Raw genomic sequence first — 20,479 nt, 5'->3', positions numbered from 1 at the left:
CACTCTACCCTCACCCTGGAAAGATATTTAAAATTCCTCATAAACCTGCAATTACTGATCCCAAGATGCCTCCAAATGATTGAGTTGTGGTCAAACCTTGGCTTGAGCTAACATGATAAAACTTTCAGAGTGTGCAGAAGTAGGCCTATGCCCCATACAGTGTTGCTAGGAGGGTAAATTGTAAAATGTCTTGAGGGCATGTAGTCAACATCAATCAAAAAGTTAAATATGTGTACCCTTCGATGCAGCAGTTCCACTTCAGAAGTACTCAGTACACATGCACAAGGCTATATGGACAAGGATTTATTCACTGCATCATTAGAAACAGAAGACCTGAAACAATACAAATGCCCATCAAGAAAGCACTGGTTAAATACATTGCTGTATCCAATCACTGGACTATTACACAACTAAGAAAGAATAAGGTGGACCTACACGTCCTAACATGGAACAATCATCAATGTGTCCTATTAAGTTAAGCAGCAAAGCGCAGAAGAGAATATAGCGGTTTCTTACCAATCATGCTTTAAAAGGTTTGCACATTTATAATAGATTAATACACATGCTTTCAATGAGTATTCTGTAAGAACACACAAGAAACTGGTGACAGTGGTGGCCCCCTTTTGCACTGTTGAATCTTTTCTTTTGCTACTTCACATACATCCTTTTCAATGTTTAAAAAGCCAGCTAAGAAACACAATTTCATGAATTATCTATTTAAAAGCTGAGTTGCCTTGTATTAATTTCCTTTTTACTGCTGCTAATAATAACTATGTACTCATTTTGGGATTTGCTAGGTTTTGCCAAACTCAATCTTAAAAGCCTTACAAGTAACAAATTTAAGCATTCTGAAAACTATCATAATTTAAATTTGAACTGTTTCCTACTGAACAGAGCACCAAGGATAAATCTACATGAAAATGAATTCTATTAAGATAAATTATACTTATTTTATGAGAGCAAGCCTTCAATTTATCAAATTATATAAAAATTCTAGAATCATTAACAATGCCCTGAAATTTGGTGAATCAAGGACACTGACTCATTGCTGTTAATGGGTAAGTCTCTGACATAACCTTACATATGAACTGAGATGTTAAAAATATATATATACCAGGTGTCCCCTGTATCTACTCCAACTTGAAAAGAGTATTTAACACAAAGAAATGGTTCAACATCGTGGGCTATTTTTCTCTCTACTGGTATATAGATATACAATGAAACAACTAAGATGAAAAACCACAGGGTACCAAGAAGCATTCAGCTACTGAACATGTTAGAGGAGGGGGAAGGGTATCTCAACAAATCTAGGGTACCAACGGCCCCTCGGCAATTGTAACCGGTCAACTAAACACCATATGGCAAGGCAAGCCTCCCTTCAGACAGTTATCACTCGGTGGCTGATTAATTTCAATGGCTTATTAGACAGGCCTCTCCAGACCCCTTCCCTAGAGGAGAAAGAGGAGGGGAAGCGTCTGGCGTCTTCTCGGGGCTTTGTGCCTTCCAGGCTTGAAAGCATTCTGGTGATGCTGCTGCCATCATTTCCCTTAGGGATTGGGCAGAGGGAAAGGGAGGTCTTCTCCGCAAGTTTTTGTTTACCCGGTATTGAACCTAAAATTCCCTTTGGCTCTTTCCCCTTCCTCTCCCTCCAGCCAGGAGCTGCGGGCAAGGCGTTCTACCGCAGGCTTCTCCCAGGCGGCCCGACGCCCCCACACCTGGCCCGGCCCTTTACCCCAAGCGCGCAGGCCCCTCTGGCCAGGTGGACCCCGCTTACCCGTGGGCGCGCTGTCCAGGATGCGCAGGTCGTAGGCCCCGGAGCAGCGGTAGTTGGCGGCCGTGCCGTTGTCCCAGACTACCACCACCTCCTCAGGACTCTCGAAGCTCCGGACGGTGCCCACATGGCCCTCGCCGCCGTCCTGCTTCCCCCACTTCCAGTCCGGGCCGCGCACTACTCGGGCCCCGACTCCTTCCACCATCACCCGGTTATTCCTCGAGTTACTCATCGGGGCCCGAGCGGTGGGCTCCGCCGCTGCCGCCGCCGCCGCCGCCGGGGGGCCCGTGAGGGAGTTGGGCCCGGGCCGGACTCTCGGCGCCGGCGGGGGCGGCAGCGAGCCCCGGGGGACCTGGGAATAACTCACGGGGGCGACGACGCGGTCCCCGCCGAGCCCACAGCCGCTCCCCAGCCGTCGCCGCCGCCGCCGCGCCCCCCTCTCGGACTGGAGGCCGGACTGCAGCGGGTCAGAGGCAGAAGCGGCGGCGGCGGCGGCGGCGGCGACGGCGGCGGCGGCGGAGGGTGGGCAGAGGGGAGGGGGCCGTGGGCGGGGACTCCCCCGCTTCCTCCGGGCTCCCCGGCCGGGCTACAGCGACGGCCGCCAGGAAACCACGCTCTCCCCCGGCCGGGAGCGCGGGGAGCGCAGGGGACCGGGGGAGGCTAGCCCGGGGGAGACGGCGCTGGCGGCGGGGGGCAAGCTTAACTGCCGGCCTTTTTCCTCCCTGGGGCCCTCGCTCCGGGGTGGACGCCCGACTACCGGCGCCGCCTCCTCCCCCGTTGGCAGCGATGGTACCTCCCGGCGTCCGGCGAGCGCCCGGGCCCAGGGGCCCCCTTCTCTCTGGCCCCGCGCACGCCGCCGCGCTCCGCCCCGCCACAGAGTCCCCGCCGGGCGAGAGCGGCTCCACATCCGGGTACTGGCGCACCCAAGGCCGGAGCGGCACCTTCTCTGAGGGATTAGTAGGGTGTCCTCAGCAACAGTGGGGTGGAAGGGCTTTGGAGAGGCGCACGAGTAGGGAAAGAAAGGAGATGAAAACCGATCCCTAAGCGTCTCGCCCGGGCCCTCGGAGAGTGCGCATGCGTGCAGCCGGGAAAAGCGGGGGCAGACGCCCAGCCCCGCCTGAGGCGACGAAGGGGCGGCTTCCCCGAGTTGTCGCGGCCTATGGTGCGGCGCGCCCCGTTGGCTGTGAGGGAAGGGGCGGGCAAGGAACGCCGTCGCGCCGGCTTGGAGGTGGGACTGGAGGAAGTGAGGATCCCTGTGCTACCCGCGCAGCTGAAACCAGGTACCTCTGGTGAGGTCAGTCTTTATTCATAAAGTTCTAGTGCACCTGGTTGTGCTTAGTGTGAATCTGGGATTACATGCCTTTTTGGTCTTCTTTTTAACGGGCGAGAAGTAGAACAGAGTATAACACAGATTAAGGGCAACCTGTATTTTTGTAAATGTAATTTGAAAGCGTTTCAGATCACAGTGGGTAATTAGCGTTGTGTTTTTAAACTGAGCAGAATGGTACTGAATGATGTGTGTCTTACCTTCATGCAGAGTCAGGGTGGTTAGTAGACTCCAAACAGCACAAGCTCCTGGGAAGAGTTCACAAGCACCTTGCCCATTGTAACAACCCCCATTCATTGCATAATTCGGTCCCCAACTGCAAAATACAACCTCGAAAGGAAAATAAGAGGACTGTAAGTGTGGTTTCCGGTTGCTGACATTATGGTGTATAGGATTTAAAACCATTGGTTCATAGCCCAGCACAGATGCTTTATTAGCATTATGTTGCTTTTTCTGAGAGTCTAGGGAGCAAGGAATACTGTAGCAGAAGTGAATAATCAAGTGGAAAGAAAGGGGGTGTCAAATATAACCAATGAATTATTATGTAGTGAAATAAATTATGTCCTTAATTTTTCATGTCAATAAAACAGGAAAATACCAGTATGGAACCCCGAAGGCCCGATAGAGCTTATTTCAAAAACTAAACAGTTAAAATATTTGTTCAAAATAGGCCAGCCAAATGTCTTTTTCAAAACATTTCCATCCTGGAAGTGTTCAGTGTGCTAGTCCTGCTCTGCCAACTCTTTCTTCTCTCTCTGGAATCTTATCTGATTTCCTTCTTTTCTTGTTAACCAGTTAAATTGATCACATGAATTAATAAGTTGATAAAAATATTTTAGAAAAAAATATGGCCACTGCACAAGTTCTACTGTGGTTGACTTTGTAAAGTAAGCTAACTCAAGTAAAGGCCAACTGAGAAGTGAAGACTCTTAATAGTGCAGCCTTGCATTTTACGTCAAGTTCAGTGTATTGATAATGGCTTTCCGTATGTTTGATTGTGTTTACCTCACTAGGAGGTTTATACTTATTAAGACATCATCTAATATTTAGATAGGCTTTTATTCTCAATACCAGAGATTAGTTATAATAACTTTGAATTTTATTTGCCCTTAAAATGGAAAAGGATCTTAAGAAGTGATCTAGCCCAGGGGTTTTGTTTTCTTTTCTTTCCCCATCCTTCCTCCCACCCCAGCCCCCCCATCTTGACAAATCCTGTCCTTCCCCTGTATATATGATGTATAACAGAGGCTAGGTACTCTAGATGAAGTAATATAGCAAGGCTGGAACCTGCTGGTTGTCTTCTCTTCCTCCTACCTTTGCCCGGGTTCTACAGAAGCTCATCAAAACCTCTGGAGTACCGCTGAGCACAGTGCATCAAATTAGCCTAATCTCCATATTTGATAAGGAGAAAATGCGGCCAGCACTGATTAAGTAACTTGTCTAGGATTACAGAAGAAGTTAAGAAATAAGCTAAAACTAAATCCATCTAACACTGGATGAATTTCTGTATGTTAAACACTCTTATCTATCCATCCCCTTATTAAAGACATTGTGAGTTTATAACAGTATCATGTTGTTAAGGCTACATCAAGGCCCTTAAATTAACAGTTTCCCAATGGTCTCTAAATGTTTTTGAGCATACATCCTTTCAATACCAAGTTTTTGAACATATACTTCCAATATATGTGCTTATTAATGTATAAATTATATATGTATTACCATGTTACATGTTATATAACATACCCAAAAGTAGAAATTACATGAGGATAAGATACCAAATATAAAAAAAAAAATTTTGTAATTTCTCCCTTTACTCCAATAGATCATCTTCTGAATCCCTAGATGTTTAAATTGGTATTCTCCAAAGGAGACACACCACAGTTTGGAGAACATTGTGTCATACATGTATCTGTCATGTTTAGAACCCAGTCATTTTGCATATATGTATGCTTATCTGCCCATTTGTTCAAAAACATTTAGGGTCATTTAAAACCAGTAAGTTTTTTTGAATTTTGCCATTCACCTACTATTCTACTACTATGAATGAATTTGTGGCTGCTTTACAGTCTGCAAAAATGTATAATATTTGGAGAGTAATTTTATTTACAGTAACACTATCTGCTATAACAGACCCCAAAACATAAAGGCTCAGATACAATTTTTTGTTTCCCATTCATGTAAGAGCCTAATGCTTTCCTCAACATGGTGATTAAGAGACTTATGCTATTGTTCCACCATTCCCTAAAGTTATCTATGTCTAGCTTAAGAAAGTGGGGGAAAATGTAGAGGGGTGCATACTCACTTCTCAAAAGTCTTGGCCCTGAATAGCATGTATCACTCAGTCACATGCCATCGTCTAGAATTCAGCCACATCTAACTGTAAGGGAGGGAAAATGTAGCTTATAGCTGGGTGCCCAAGAAAAAAAGTGTATCAACTAGTGTCCACTCAGGAAAACAGACCACTCTAAATATTCAAATGGAAGGAATTTAATAGAGCCAAATGTTTGCAAACATGTTAGAAGGGCAGTAGAAGCAAAAAGAAATTAGTAAGTGCTGGAAAACAGTATCCTTCCGGACTAGAAGAGTGAAAGAGAAAATAATGTTACCTGGGACCCAGGATTCCTGTGCCGTTGACGCTGCTGATGTTGGAACTGCTGGTATTTGCAGTAAGCCAGGGGTCCATGCTCACACTGAAGCTGCAGGAGACCAGGAGCTCAAAGTTGTCTGCCATTGTCACTGCCACTGCCAAAGTCAGCACTCCATGAGTGCAGGGCACACCCTGCTGCTGCAGGCCCAGAAACTGCCCTGCCTGAGGAGGAACCCAGAAGCTGCATCAGAGGCAGGAAGCAAAAAATGGCTTCTCCTCTTACCAGTTGGTCTCCCCTTAGTCTCCCACAAATAGCAGGAGTACTTCTCCCTTTGGGGTACTCAGCATCATTCTTACCATTCTATGGTACTTAAACTTCCACATAACAAAGAAGTAACATCATGCATCTACCTAACAGGATCCAACTATTTCACTTACAATGAAGATATCTTCACCCTCTCTCTCCCCAAAAGGAGAAGGCATAAAGTCCCATCCATTACCATATCTATATCTAGGAGACAGTAATTCCACTTATAGATCACCACATTTCCTCCTAGGTATACTGTAACCTAAATTATAAAGTTAACAACCACCAACAAAATTGACATTTTGCTAGGCTGGACAAGAAAAAAGAAGACTCAAACATCCACCAATACTCCTTATATAAAATACTAGGGTCTATTGATGGAGGCGGAGATAAAATGTGACACACACAAGGGTATATTATTCAGCCATAAAGAGAATGAAATATTGCCATTTGAGACAACATGGATGGACCTTGAGAACATTATGCTAAATGAAATAAATTAAACAGGAAGATAAACACTGTATGATCTCACTTATTTGTGTAATTAAAAAAAATTAAAGAAAACAAACACGTTCATAGTGACAGAAAATAGATTGTTGGTTGCCAGAGGCAGTGATTGGAGGGTGGCCAAGTTGGGTAAAGGAGGTCAAAGGTACAAACTTCCAGTTATCAAATAAATGAGTCATGGGGATGTAATGTACAGCATGGTGATTATAGTTAATAATACTGTATTGCATATTTGAAAGTTGCTGAGACAGTAGATCTTAAAAGTTCCTATCACAGGAAAAGAAAATTCTGTAACTATGTGTGGTAACAGATGTTAACTAACTGTGATGATTATTTTGCAATACATACAAATATCAAATCACTAGTTAGTACACATGAAACTAATATTGTATATCAATTGTACCTAAATTTAAACATAATCTGGGAAGTGAGAAGGAGGGGGAAAAATGGTTTTATATATAAATTTTGCACTTTGAATCCTCCAAAAATATAACTCCTGATACTTGTGAATATAACCATATTTGAAAAAAAGTGTTTGTAGTTGTAATCAAGTTATGATGAGGTCATACGGGAATAAAGTGGACCCTGAATGCAATGACTTGTGTCCTTAAAAGAGAAGGGAAAAGGAGATTTGGACACAGACATTTGGGGAAGAAGGCCATGTGGCAAGAGGGGCAGAGATTGGAGTCATGCCCTTGAAAAACAAGAATGCCAAGCATTGCCAGCTACCGGGAGAGAGCAAGGCAAGATTCTTCCCTAGAGCCTTCAGAGAGAGAACATGGCCCTGACAACACCTTAATTTTGGATTTCTAGCCTCCAGAACTGTGAAAGAATAAATTTATATTGTTCTAACCCACCAAGTTTGTGGAAATTTCTTACAGCAGCCCTTGGAAACTAAGGAATAACAAGAAAGGAAGAAAATGAGCATAGCTGTTACTGTCCTCAGTTCTGTTACTGGTCACAAGGCCATAGATGATATTTATAACTCCCTCTTTCCATTACAGAGCCCATATTTCCTTTTCCCTCTGCCAACAAGTCAGCTCATTGTAGTCCCATACCTGTCAGGTGATCCAAATCTTCATTCTTTTTTTTTTTTTAACATTTTTTATTGATTTATAATCATTTTACAATGTTGTGTCAAATTCCAGTGTTCAGCACAATTTTTCAGTTATTCATGGACATATACACACTCATTGTCACATTTTTTTCTCTGTGAGTTATCATAACATTTTGTGTATATTTCCCTGTGCTATACAGTGTAGTCTATTCTACAATTTTGAAATCCCAGTCTATCCCTTCCCACCCTCCACCCCCCCCCAAATCTTCATTCTTGAAGGACTTATTCTCAGTCCTTAGTGGGTTATTATATTGTGATAATTAATTTTATGTGTCAGCGTGACTGGGCCACTGGCCAGGCATTTGACCTAACATTCTGGGTGTATATTTGAGGTGCATCTGGGTGAGATTAACATTTGACTCAGTAGACTGAGTAAAGTAGATTGCCCTCCCCAATATGGGTGGGCCTCTTTTAATCAATTGAAGACCTAAATAGAACCAAAAGTCTGAATAGGAGGGAATGCCTCTTGCCTTACTACTTGAGCTGGGACACTGAGTTTTTTTCTGGCCTTTGGACTCAGCCCAAAATTGACTCTTCTTGGGTCTTCTGCAGACTTCCAGTCTGCAGGCTTACAGACTGGACCTCATGCCATCAGCTTTCCCAGTTCTCAAGCCTTTGACTTAGACTTAACACATTAGCTCTCCTGGATCTCCAGCTTATGGACTGCAGACCTTGGTTCTTCTCAGCCTCCATAATTGCATGAGCTAATTCCTTATAATAAATCTCTTTATTATATATAAAGGTGTGTATATTTATTATACATTATTAATATATAGTACATTATATTTTATATATTTATATACATTATATATATGAAGATGTGTGTATATATACATGTATATACATACATACATACACATACGCATCCTATTGGTTTTGTTTCTCTGGAGAACCTTAACCAATACATGTAGTCTACCATTAAATTTTACTGGGACATAAATATACTATATATATATATACATATATATACTAAAATGTGCCCCCAAAGAATCTCTAGATTCCAAACACAGTTCTTTCTTAACTTTTAATGTAGCAAGAATCCCATTTCCACTTGATAATTGGGACCAATCACTCAGTCAATACAGTAACTCTTTTCTTTGCTTGTTGTTTTAGTGGTTTGAAAAACCCAAAATGTTCAAGTGTTAGTCTCAACTTCCAATTCAGTGGAAAAATTTTGGTATCCTCTGGTGGAAACATCCCTCATTTGGGAAATAAGTTCTTTAAACCAGTAAAACACACAGTTGTAGAAATGGGAATCAAAACATGTTTCCAAGGAGATTGCCAAGATGGCAGAATAGAAGGACGTGGTGTTCACGCTCTCCCACAAATACATCAAAAACTACATATATATACAGAACAATTTGCACATGATACCTACTGAAATTTGGCAGACTATCTCTTACATCAAAAATTCAAGGAAAATCAAAACCAGATAAACAACAAGTTTATAGTGTACAGCACAGGGGACTATATTCAATATCTTGTAACCTATAATGAAAAAGATTATGAAAAGGAATATATATATATACGACAACATTCGGCTGTATACCAGAAATTGACACAACATTGTAAATTGACTATACTTCAAATAAAAAACAAAAAATTTTTAAAACAAACATTTTTCCAGGGTGGTTATTTAATAGTGTTAAGAGTGAAAAGAGCCATATCAACCCCTTAATTTCTGAACCTATGAATTATGACTGTGGGAGCACCATAATTGGTCATACGTTCAAATCATCTGTCTCAGTTGGTATTCCACGGTCAGGCATTTAGTTTCAGCCACAACTTAGGAGAAAACAGGAACTACTTCTCAAAGAGAAAATACTTATTGGCAGAAGAGGGCATAATTTTGAGCTAAACCCTAGAGTTTTGCACTGGGATTCTACTATCAACATTGACAGAGGATCTGTATTGTAAGACAGTCTGTCACAGATATGTGACAACATGGGCTCTGCTGGGTCATATGGTCTCCCTGACAGAGAAGCTTGCCCTGCATCCTGGGCCTGCTGCCGTTTCCTCTTACTTTGGGAACTACTCAAAACTGGTTTATCGAGAGCAGTATAAATGTGATACATCTTATCCCTAAAATACAAAAAGCCCAAGTGTTTTTACCTCTTTCTTCACAACTAAAGGTGCAATTTGCCTTTTATTTTAGAGAGGATATTCTGGTATGCCCAGACCACTAGACTCCTGGACACTTTACCAAAGTGTTAAGATCTAAATTTTCCTAGACATTATCTACCATCACCTGGTATGCATGTGTCTTACTAAGACATCTAGGGTACCTGGCACTCCTGGCCCAAGTCAGATCAATACAGTGCCATCACTGTAATGGACCAGCATGATGTTCTGCAGGACGTAAGACAATCAATTTCTCTCTAAACTACATTATGACAGAACAGTTGACATTGAACATTGAAGGTATGCTGCTGTTCCTGCTAGGTGAAAGCAGTATGTTTGTGATGATACTTGATACTTGTCAAATGGTACTGAGGCAGAAAATAAGCACTTTCCAGATCAACAATAGCTGGAGCTACATATTGATAGGCTCTGTTTAGAGAGACGGCATCTAAAACAGTAGCTGTAATTGATAAAATTTACAGTACTACATAAGACCTATCTTCCTTTGCAGACTAAAGAGCAAGTTAAATGGGAAGTGAGCTGATAAACAAATTTTTTTAAATGCTAAACAAACAAGAAGATGATAGGAATCACTGTCTTTACCTTTGTTTGTTTGTTTGTTTGTTTTGTTTTGTTTTAAGATTTAATCTACAACCCTTTAAGAAGGCTTTTTCCACTCGAAGCTTTTGGAACCCAATCCAACCTGGTAGTTATTCTCATTTGGAAACAGGCGTGTTTAGTCGTAATTGAAATTCTTGCAGAGAAAGAGCCATTTCTACCCCTACCCTAGTAGGTCCAGTTAAGTTGGGGTGCTCTTCATGGGGGCTACATCTTAGAGACAAGGCAATAACTATGAGCCTCCTGCCTGTCCAGCAGACAGGGCCCCGCAGAGGAACCGGTGGCCACAGCTCTCCTCACTGCCCATGCCAAACACAAGAGCCAAGATGGGAGCACCCAGACTCTCGCCCCTGAGATAGTGCTACCACCTGCCTAGGCCTGAGGCCCTATAGCCTTCCAGGGTGTAGCAGTGGCCAGAGGAAAGCCTCACTGGGTAAGCCCCTCTTCCCCCATGACACCCCTGACTTCTGTGCAGGGCTGAGGGCAGGCTGTGGTGTGAATTGGAGCCCCAGACCCTTTCTTACCAGACCCCACCCCATCATTGGCCATACTCCCAGGGAGAAGGGTGTGAGGCCCACCTCCCTACGAACGTGAGAGCTGGCTTGATGCGCGTATAGAGGGACTGAAAACCCTGATTTATCTCTATATTTTTCAAATCTTTGATGGTGGCACTAATCTCTGCAGTTCCCCCAGGGATGTGATATGCTTTTAGTTTATTGTTTTCATAAGGAAGGGCAGTTACAGGACTTCGTGTGGACTTTCTTACTAGTATGTTTCACTCTAAAGTTCAGGGAGCCAATATGCGTATTCTTCCAGTTGCCAAGTATATCCAGTCCTACTATGCATTCTGGAAATAGGGAACTAACCACAGTTAGTTCCCTGAAATCATTGTACAATGTACTAGAGCCAAAACTGGATTAACCATGTGACCTCCATAAGCTACTACTCTGATCAGTGGGTGCCAGTGGCTTCCTGGGTGCACACAAGGCTTGGCATACTCATAGCCAGTATATAGGAATTCCTAAAAGGGAAATTGCTCTTTCCCTAGTGCCAATCCACTCTGCAGAATGGAGGCTGGTTTCTTTGGGGGAGAAAAAAAGGAGGAAGAGTTGTAGGATACATTTCTGGCTGTGTCACCAGGCTTTCTCAAGAAGACCCAGCCTCCTCTTTATTAGGGACCTATGAAATGGCATATATCCATACACTGGATGAAAGGCCATGGCTCTTCACTGTGACGACTCAAGTCAGGTCTCTGCTTACCAGAGCTAGAGTTTTTCCAATTGGATAAGTCAAAAATTACTTAAGTGGGTTGCCTATCTGCTTAATTCACTGGAATTAATAGCCACAACCATAGATCTATGTGAGTTAAAACCCTCTGACTGCCACTCTGGTCTTATTGCCCATTTTAGTATCTGTATCTGTGTTCACTTAATCGTCGGTGGTTAAGCACTAACACTTGGCCTCTGTTACTCTGGCTTGAAATCAAGGAACCTATTTCAATGGTGAAATCTCCTACCATCATCCCTGACCTAGACAGGGCAGTCATCACTGAGCTTTTTAAAGACACTGGTGATCCCCTAATTAATGTATTTCTCAATATCACAGTGAAAAGAGTATCCTGTGGAACAGCATTTCCTGCTTCTGAAGCTTTTGGGTTCCTTCCTTAAAATTATACCAGGGAAGTTTTGGTAACTCAGTCTGTTGAAAATAAGCCACCATTATCAAACTGCTGCTTGAACTACACATTGTACCTGAAAACTCTAGAAAGTGCTCCCATGTTGATAAATTCAGCCCAGTCCAATGTTAAGTTCTGTTCTTTTTTGTTGGGCACTTGTAGAGTCCATTCCCCACATATTCCCAGCTCTCTGACAATATAAATTTGCCATATCTTGCAGTTTAAGGGGCTTGTAATCAATCTTCCTAGTCAAACAAGGAACTATTTCAGATGACTTCACTACAGGGTCTTCAAGCTAGTCTCCTCAAACATAGGGAAAAAGTGCTTTGGTTGGCAAAGAAAGCACAGAGGAATTAAATGCACACAACCACTTGGATGGATCTCAAGGGTATTATCTCAAAGGATTACATACTGGATAATTCCATGTATATAACATTGTTGAAATGACAGAATTATACAGAACAGATCAATGGTTGCCAGGGGCTAGAGCTGGGAAAAGGGTGTGGTGTTAGGGGTAACACAAGAGTTTCTTTGTGGTGATAGAACAGTTCTGAATCCTGATTGTGGTGATAGTTACTTGAATCCATAATTATGATAAAATTTCAACTTTATACTAAAAAAAAAGTAATACATGTAAAAACTGGCAAAATCTGAATAAAGTCTGTATCTGAGTTAATAATATTGTACCAATGTTAGTTTCCTACTTTTCACAAGGTACCATGGTTATGTAAGATATTATCATCAAAGGAAACTGAGCAAAGGGTACACAGGAACGCTATACTATTTTTGAAACTTATTTTAAGTCTTATTTTGAAATAAGAAGTTAGAAAGAAAGAACAAGAAGAAAGAAAAAAGAAAAGAAAAGAAAAAGAAGGAGAGAAAAATCTAAAGGGGACTTAGGAGCTCAAGTTTCTCAAATTTGTCTGAATCTACATAAATATCTTTATTCTAAGTTTCAGGGGTCCTGCTTTTTCCCAATCTATGTCCTTAGAAAGGATTCTGGGTCCTCAATGATACCGTTGCACTAATAAGTTAACCAACCCTGGTATTTCTTTGTTTTTCTGCTTCTAAAAACGTCTTTTATATGAAGACATGAATATCCTTCTTGTTTAAGTTGTTTTTAGATCCTTGTTTAGTTGTTTTGTAACTTGAAGCTAAAAGCAATCCTAATTCAAGTTCTTGACTCATAATTAAATATAATACTGTAAAAATTTACTCTCTAGCAACTTCTCTTCCTTTCAAAAAAATTTTTTGTAAGCAATCAAAACAATGTTGTATTAGTTGGAACCTTTTTATTTCAAAAGACAAAAAATTCAATTCAAATTGGCTTACCCAAAAGGGGAAATCTATTAGCTCATGTAACTGGAAGAAAAAAATAGAAGTTCTAGATTAATGTGTGTTTTGACTTAGGAGCTAAAATAACATCTGTAGGATTCAGTTTTTCTCCAGTTCTCATTTCTGCCTATCCTTTTCTTGGCTTCCTTTGTAGTCACCAAGTAGCCTCAAGCTCTTGGCTTCATCTATCCTTACGCTAGAAGTTCCAGCAGAAAAGAGGTTCCCCAGCTCCTCCCAACAGTCTCAACAAAATTCTCCTTGTGAGACAGTGACTCAGTGGAAAGTGTACCTGTCCTTGAGCCAAACTCTGAGGTCAGGATAGGCCTGGGTTTCACGTCACTTGTAAGTTAGATGTGGAGTCAGCTCTACCCAAAGTACTTGGTCAAAGAGTGGAAGCAAGGATACCGAGTGCCAAAGAAAGTGGGATAAATGCTCAAGGAAAAAATGATTTGGAAAACAAATATTAATGATTATGTTGGAACATAGCATGCAGTACTTAAGCTGAAATTGTTTGAATTCTGAAACAGGTTTAGAAGAAATCATCTGACATTTTAGATAGTGCCAGCCTTTTAAATGGAAGCAACACAGTTTAATGAAATTAGCACTGAAATCAAGAGACTGAGTCCCAGTCACACTGAGGCTTACCAGGTCTGTGAGCTTCAGCAAATCACCTAACTTCCCTGGTCTCGGTTACTTCAAATGTAAGACAAAGGCATTAGTGATATTTGTACATATAATGGTTCTTGGTTTGTTTTTAGTATATCCCAACATGCTTAGGTTTGAGAAGTGCGAAGGGTTGGTGTCTGAGGAGTCACACAAACATTTTTAATGCCAAACTTGTCAGAAATGCAAGCATTTTAGGGGCTATAATCTTTGACCTGTGTGCCAGGTTGGCTCTTGATGTCACTCTGCTCAGAAGTAAGGACAAGATCTGCCCACACATATCCATTGCCTGACAGAATCTGTCTCTGGGACCAGAGGCATATTTTTGTCATACCCACAAATCCGTCCCAGCACCTTGGATCCCAGCCTGCAAATAGCACTTCTTTTCCTTTGTCCTCCCAAATTAGATTCACCAACCATGAGAACTTGAGTGATGTAAAAAGACTCTTGCAAAATCTTAGATTCGTTTTGTTGTGTTTTTCCCCAGGATTAGAGAATAGTCCTTCCTTCCCCGTTGGCATGTGGTCAGACACTCAACATACAAATTCCAGCAACTCCTCATGTTTCTGTGAACCCTTCTGAGTACTCCTGGGCGTTCTATACAGAAGAAGTTGCCAATTGGGTGTGTATCCAATTAAAATTCCTAGTGCCAAACTATACAAACTTTCTCTTATCTGTTACTTCTCTCCCTCCAAGAGCTACACACTTAGGACATTTTATTGGAATATTCTAATGGGAAGGTGAAAAAGTTCTAGAGATAGATGATGATGGTGATTGCATACCAATCCAAATGTAGTTAATGCCACTGAAGTGTACACTTAAAAATGGTTAAAATGACAAATTGGATGCTATGTATATTTTGACACAATAAAAAGAAAGTGAAACAAGAATTACAATGTGATCCAGCAATTCCATTCCTAAGTATATACCCAAAGAAATTGAAAGCAGTTGCTGAAACAAGTATTTGTATAACAGTGTTCATTGCAACATTATTCACAATAGCTGAAAGGTAGAAATAACCCAAGGGTTCATCAACAGATGAGTGGATAAACAAAATTTGGTATATACACACAATGGAATATTATTTAGCCATAAAAACAAATGAAGTACTGATTCTACAACATAGATGAACCTTGCAGACATTATAATAGGTGAAATACCAGACAGAAAAGGGTAAATACTCTATGATTCCACTTATCTGAGGTACCTATGATGGTCAAATTCATAGCGATAGCAAGTTGATTAGAAATTACCAGAGGGGTTGTTGAAAAGGTGATGAGCAGTTATTGCTCAGTGTTTAGAGTTCCTGCTTGGGGCAATGGAAAAGTTTTGTAAATGAAAATGGTTTTGATTGTATGACATTGTAAATAATTAATGTCACTGAATTTTACACTTAAAAATGGTTAAACTGATGCATTTTATTATATGTATTTGACTACATATGATACATATAACAAAACACCATAAGTATTTACTACATAAATATGTACTTATTTATAATTTTTAAAAATTTTATAATGTAATATACTAGAAACCATTGAACTGTACTCTTTAAGCAGGTGAATTGGATGGTATGTGAATTATACCTTAGTAAAGTTGTTTTTAGAAACAAAACAGAGATTGACCAAATGGACAACAAATGAGCATGACATGATCCAACTATATGCTGTCTATGAGATTCACTTTAGTATCAAAGATACAAATAGGTGGAAAGTGAAAGGATGGAAAAATGTATTCCATGTGTATTAATTAGTTCTCTATGACAAATTACTATAAACTGGGTAGCTAAATACAATGTAAATGTATTCTCTTGCAGTTGTGGAGACCAGAAACTGAAAATAATGGTGTTAGCCAGGTTAGTTCCTTCGGGAGGGGCTGAGGGATAATCTGTCCCATTCCTCTCTCCTAGCTGCAGGTTTCTACCAGCATCTTTGGCATTCCATGCTTGTGGGTGCATCACTCCAATCTGTCCCTCCATCTTTACGTTGCCCTCTTCTCTGTGTGTCTCTCAAATATCCCTTTCCTTTCTTTTGTAAGGACACCTATCACTGGATTTAAAGCCCGCCCTAAGACCAAGGTGATCTCATCTCAAGACCCTTAACCTATCTGTAGCAAATACTCTATTTCCAACTAAGGTCACATTCACAAGTATCAGGACTTAGACATATCTTTTTGTAGTCAGTATTTTTTTTCAGTGATCAAATAATTAAATGTGTATATTTTATTGCCATAAAGTACCTCACTTTTTTTTCATTGTAGTCACTATTCAACCCACTAGAACATGCAAATAGTAACCAAAAGAGAGCCAGGTAGCTAGAATAATAGCAGACAAAATAAACTTTAAGTAAATTTTTTTTTACAAAAGTCAAAGAAAGACATTATATATTGATAAAAAGGTCAATTCTGCAAGGAGGTGTAACAACTGTAAACATATATCCACCTAACAATAGAGCACTAAAATATATGAAACAAAAACTGATAGAATTGAAGGGATAAATAAACAATTCTACAAACCAAAAAATTTGTGTGACTCACTTTATTGTGATATTCGCTTTATTGCAGGGATCTGGAACCAAACTCACAGTATTTCCGAGGTGTGCCTGTACATCAGAGGGAGGAACCTTGCGAGGAAGACATCTTAGAATTCTGCCTACCATAGGTTGTGATCTTTTATGAAGTAGGAAAGGACATTACCTTCACCTGTGTTTGAGTATCATCCTCCCCCTTCTACCTCCTCAAGGACTACATCCCATCAGTAATACAAGTGTGAGTGAGTATACAGATAAGTTTGGAGGTATTCAGCTAAGAACATACTATTCTCTTTTCCTTTTCCCTTTTTTTTATTTAAATGAGTTGCCTTGCTGAAGAACTGATTTTAGCACATCCTTGCAGTGTTTCACATGATAACTCCACACTTGCCTACTAGGGGCACATTGACTTATAAACAAGTTATTTGGGAATTAGCAGGGCAGGGTGTTAGGGTAGCCAAAAATATTTATTTTTCCAATTGCATATGATCAGAAAGCTGCATCTTTGCATGAAGTGTAACTATATTGAACTTCTATTAAGATAATTTTGATCACAACCATTTCATTGAAACCGATATGATACTTTTTATTTTTCTTTCTGTCGGTCTGTATATCATTCTGTCTTACACAAAGAATGTCTTTGGCTTTCCTCTGAGGAAGGAGGAAGAGGAAGCATCAACTTTATGTTCCTCCAGTTGGGTTGTAGTCTATAAATTAATCCTCTCCATAGGAATGTATTCCCAAATGACTCCAGTTACCTTGGAGGAAGCAAGCTAATTTATCTCCCTATTATGGATACTACTTGGCTGCCATAGTCTGAATCTAATAAACACAAGTTAGCCTTGAGGGAAGCTTTAAAGATTACAGTGATAAATCTAAACAGTATGGATTGGGCCACAGACTCATCTGCCCTCTTGACCACTTCTGAAGCCTTCAAGGAGTTCAACTTGTTTCTTGCTTAGGCCTCTACAGGGCCATGTGTACATTCCTCCTTTCCAAATGACTTTTTGCCTGTTACTTGAGCCCTTCCATATTTTAACTCCTTTTCTCATCCTGAAGTCTTTGGCTTCAGTTCCTAGGTTACAGTGCTCCTCTCAAAGAGATCAGTCAGTTGGAAATCACATTGTTAGTGCTAAGGTTAGTTCTAGGGATTGTTAGTGCTAAAGATAGGACTGCAGTTAGTGCAATCAGTATTAGAACTGAGGATTTGGGGGTCACAGTGGTTTATTAATAAATAATTTGGTGATCATCTGTAATTTTTTATAACAACCCATATAGAACTACAATATTTTTAAATTGAATGTAACCTAAAATTTTGTGTTTCATTAAGTGTATGTCTTCTGATTTTCAGTTCTGGCATTCTCTGTCAGTATAAGCCATTTTGTCCTCTGCCTGATTTCTGCTTCTGATTTGCCATATAACTGAGAAGGTTAAGGATATAGGGTGTTCCCTATTACAGATAGAATTTTTGCTTTACCCAAAAATTAAAAGGAAAAAAAAAATAGAAACATTGCTAACTAAGAGGTTTAATTCCTCCTAAAACCTTCAGGGAGTCCACATAAAAGAATTATATTCTGAACTCATCCTTAGCTTAATGTAAATACAGAGGGATAGATATAGAAACAATTATAGATATGTGTGGATATAGATATAGATATAGATACACACACACAAGGACATAGATATATTTCCTAGCTCTGTCAGCTGAGACGGCCTAAATACAATGACACTCCAGTAGCAATAACCACACCCAGCGCCCAGGTTTTGGTTTCTAAATACCATTCCTCAAGAAAAGGAACCAGGGCACATTATGCAAAATTTGTGAAGATGTGTTCTTATTTAAAACTTGCCTTCCATTATGTCTTAGAATGTTTTGGCCTTTCTTACTTTTAGCTTTATGTCTTTTCATGTGATTTACTCCTTTGCAATTAGCTTTGTATTTTGAAATATACATGTAACTTTTCTACTGTTTAAAAAGTACATATTCATTGTGACAGTTTAAAAAAGAGAGGTATAAAGAAAAAAACAAAAATCTTTCAGTGGTTTCTTAATTTTGCATATTGACTGAAAGAACTGAAATCTTTAACTTATTATATACATTCCTACAGAAAATACTTTGGTAGGTAAAAATGAGCCATTGATATTTATTAATCTTTTAATGCTTTTAGGACCTTTTTATGTTCTCTATTAGTTTTTTATTGCTACGTAACAAATTAATACAAACTTAGCAGCTTAAAACAACATGTATTTATTATCCAACAGTTTCTGTGGGTCAGGGGTCCAGGCACAGCTTAGCTGGGTCCTCTGCTCAGGGTTTCACATGGCTACAGTCAAGATGTCGGTCAGGCTGTGTGTTCATCTGGAGGCTTAATTGGGGAAGAATCTGCTTCCAAGCTCATTCAGAGTGTTGGCATAATTCACTTCCTTACAGTTCCTTACAGGACTTTGAAGCCCATCTTTCTGCTGGTTGTCAGCTAGAGGCTGCCCACAAATCCTAGAGACCACCACTGGTTCCCTGCCATATGGTCCTCTCCATGGGCAATTCATATGGCTGTTGGCTTCCTCAGGGTGGACAGGAGAGTTTTTAGCGCCAGTGTTCTTAGCTAGAGTCATATAATGTAATCACAGGCGTTGTGACATCCCATCACTTTTACCATATTCTGTCAGACAGAAGTAACTCACAGGTCATAACCTGCACTCAAGGGGAAGGAATTATCGAAAGGGATTATCTGGAGGAAAAGATCATTGGGGTTGTGTTGGGGTCTGAGCTTTCATTTCCTCATCTAAATTAGACATAATAGTTCTCATCTTAAGGAAGATTACGAATGTTCTTCTAACAGGAAAGAAACTTGGACATTTTCCATTTCAACCATCTTATTTTATAGATAAGGAATTGAGGCTCTGAAAGAGTAAATGTTTTACCTAATTTTGGTGGATGAGTTCAGAGTTGTTTACTCTCCAGTCAACATGCTTTCTACATACTGTGATGCCTATGAAATACCTTATTTATGATATTTTAACTTCAAACTTAAGCAAAATGAAATATATGTGTATTTATTGGTGGGCAGGGGAGAAGGCAGTTACAGGCATTGCAAAGAATGTTGCACATAAATTGTCAAGTGTGGCAACCGCCACGTACGTTTGAATTTCTGGGTGTGCTCAAGTACAGGAGCCACTGAGGGAAAGAAAATTACTTACATTCAGGGGGAGGCTGGTACATACAGTATTTCATTTAGTCATCTTAATTCTATAAAGCAGAAATTACTATTTTACACTTTTTTTTTAAAACAGGCTCAGGGAAGATAACAATTACTCTGGGCACTGGCAACCATCAAATTGCAATATCCAAATCAAAGCCAAATAAGATAAATTGCTCACTCTGACCCAATCCACTTCCCTATCATTAATTTATATCATTAATTTACAATTCTGTGAAATTTGTCGGTCTATACGGCCCTTGCCATTTTCATTTTGCTTACTTGAGTCTTGTCACACTGGTTACCTCTTGGTGGGACGAGCTCATATTAACGAATTGCTGAATCTTCTAATCCTTTCAGATGCCTATGAGTATCTCCTGCCTTCAGTCACGTTGCCATAAATAAGCCCAGGAGGACTACATTAGGTAGCTGTGAGTCTCCGCATGTCTGTAAATTCAAAGCATTAATGAACCACAAATAGGCTTTAAAATCTTTTGAATCTCAGTTCCTATTCTTGATCTCCTCATTTACTTTCGGGAACCACTTCTCATTTAATGCATAATTCAGAAATTTAAAGTCAAGTATGAATGCCCTCACTGTTGATTGTTTATAGACTATTCTTCCTCTTTCTATAGTCTTTGGGGGCCACATAGCTTCCTGGAGGATGTAGGATTTTTTAATTAGTTACTTACTTACTTACTTACTTATTTACTTACTTAATTATAC

At 40.2% G+C, this 20,479-nt stretch overlaps 1 protein-coding gene across 1 annotated transcript in view; it reads right to left on the bottom strand.

Moving 5' to 3' along the window:
• Nucleotides 1-2,582, bottom strand: part of MIB1 (MIB E3 ubiquitin protein ligase 1) — a 93,739-nt gene extending 91,157 nt beyond the window's left edge. Inside the window, exon 1 of the mRNA XM_010958051.3 lies at nt 1,775-2,582. Coding sequence (XP_010956353.2) covers nt 1,775-2,003 — 229 coding nt within the window. The 5' untranslated portion in view covers nt 2,004-2,582. The remainder of the gene's footprint in view (nt 1-1,774) is intronic.
• Nucleotides 2,583-20,479: the final 17,897 nt, after the last annotated feature.

This window comes from Camelus bactrianus, chromosome 24 (assembly GCF_048773025.1).
Source record: "Camelus bactrianus isolate YW-2024 breed Bactrian camel chromosome 24, ASM4877302v1, whole genome shotgun sequence".
Taxonomy (NCBI): Eukaryota; Metazoa; Chordata; class Mammalia; order Artiodactyla; family Camelidae; genus Camelus; species Camelus bactrianus.
This window is presented reverse-complemented; position numbering and strand designations above follow the sequence as displayed.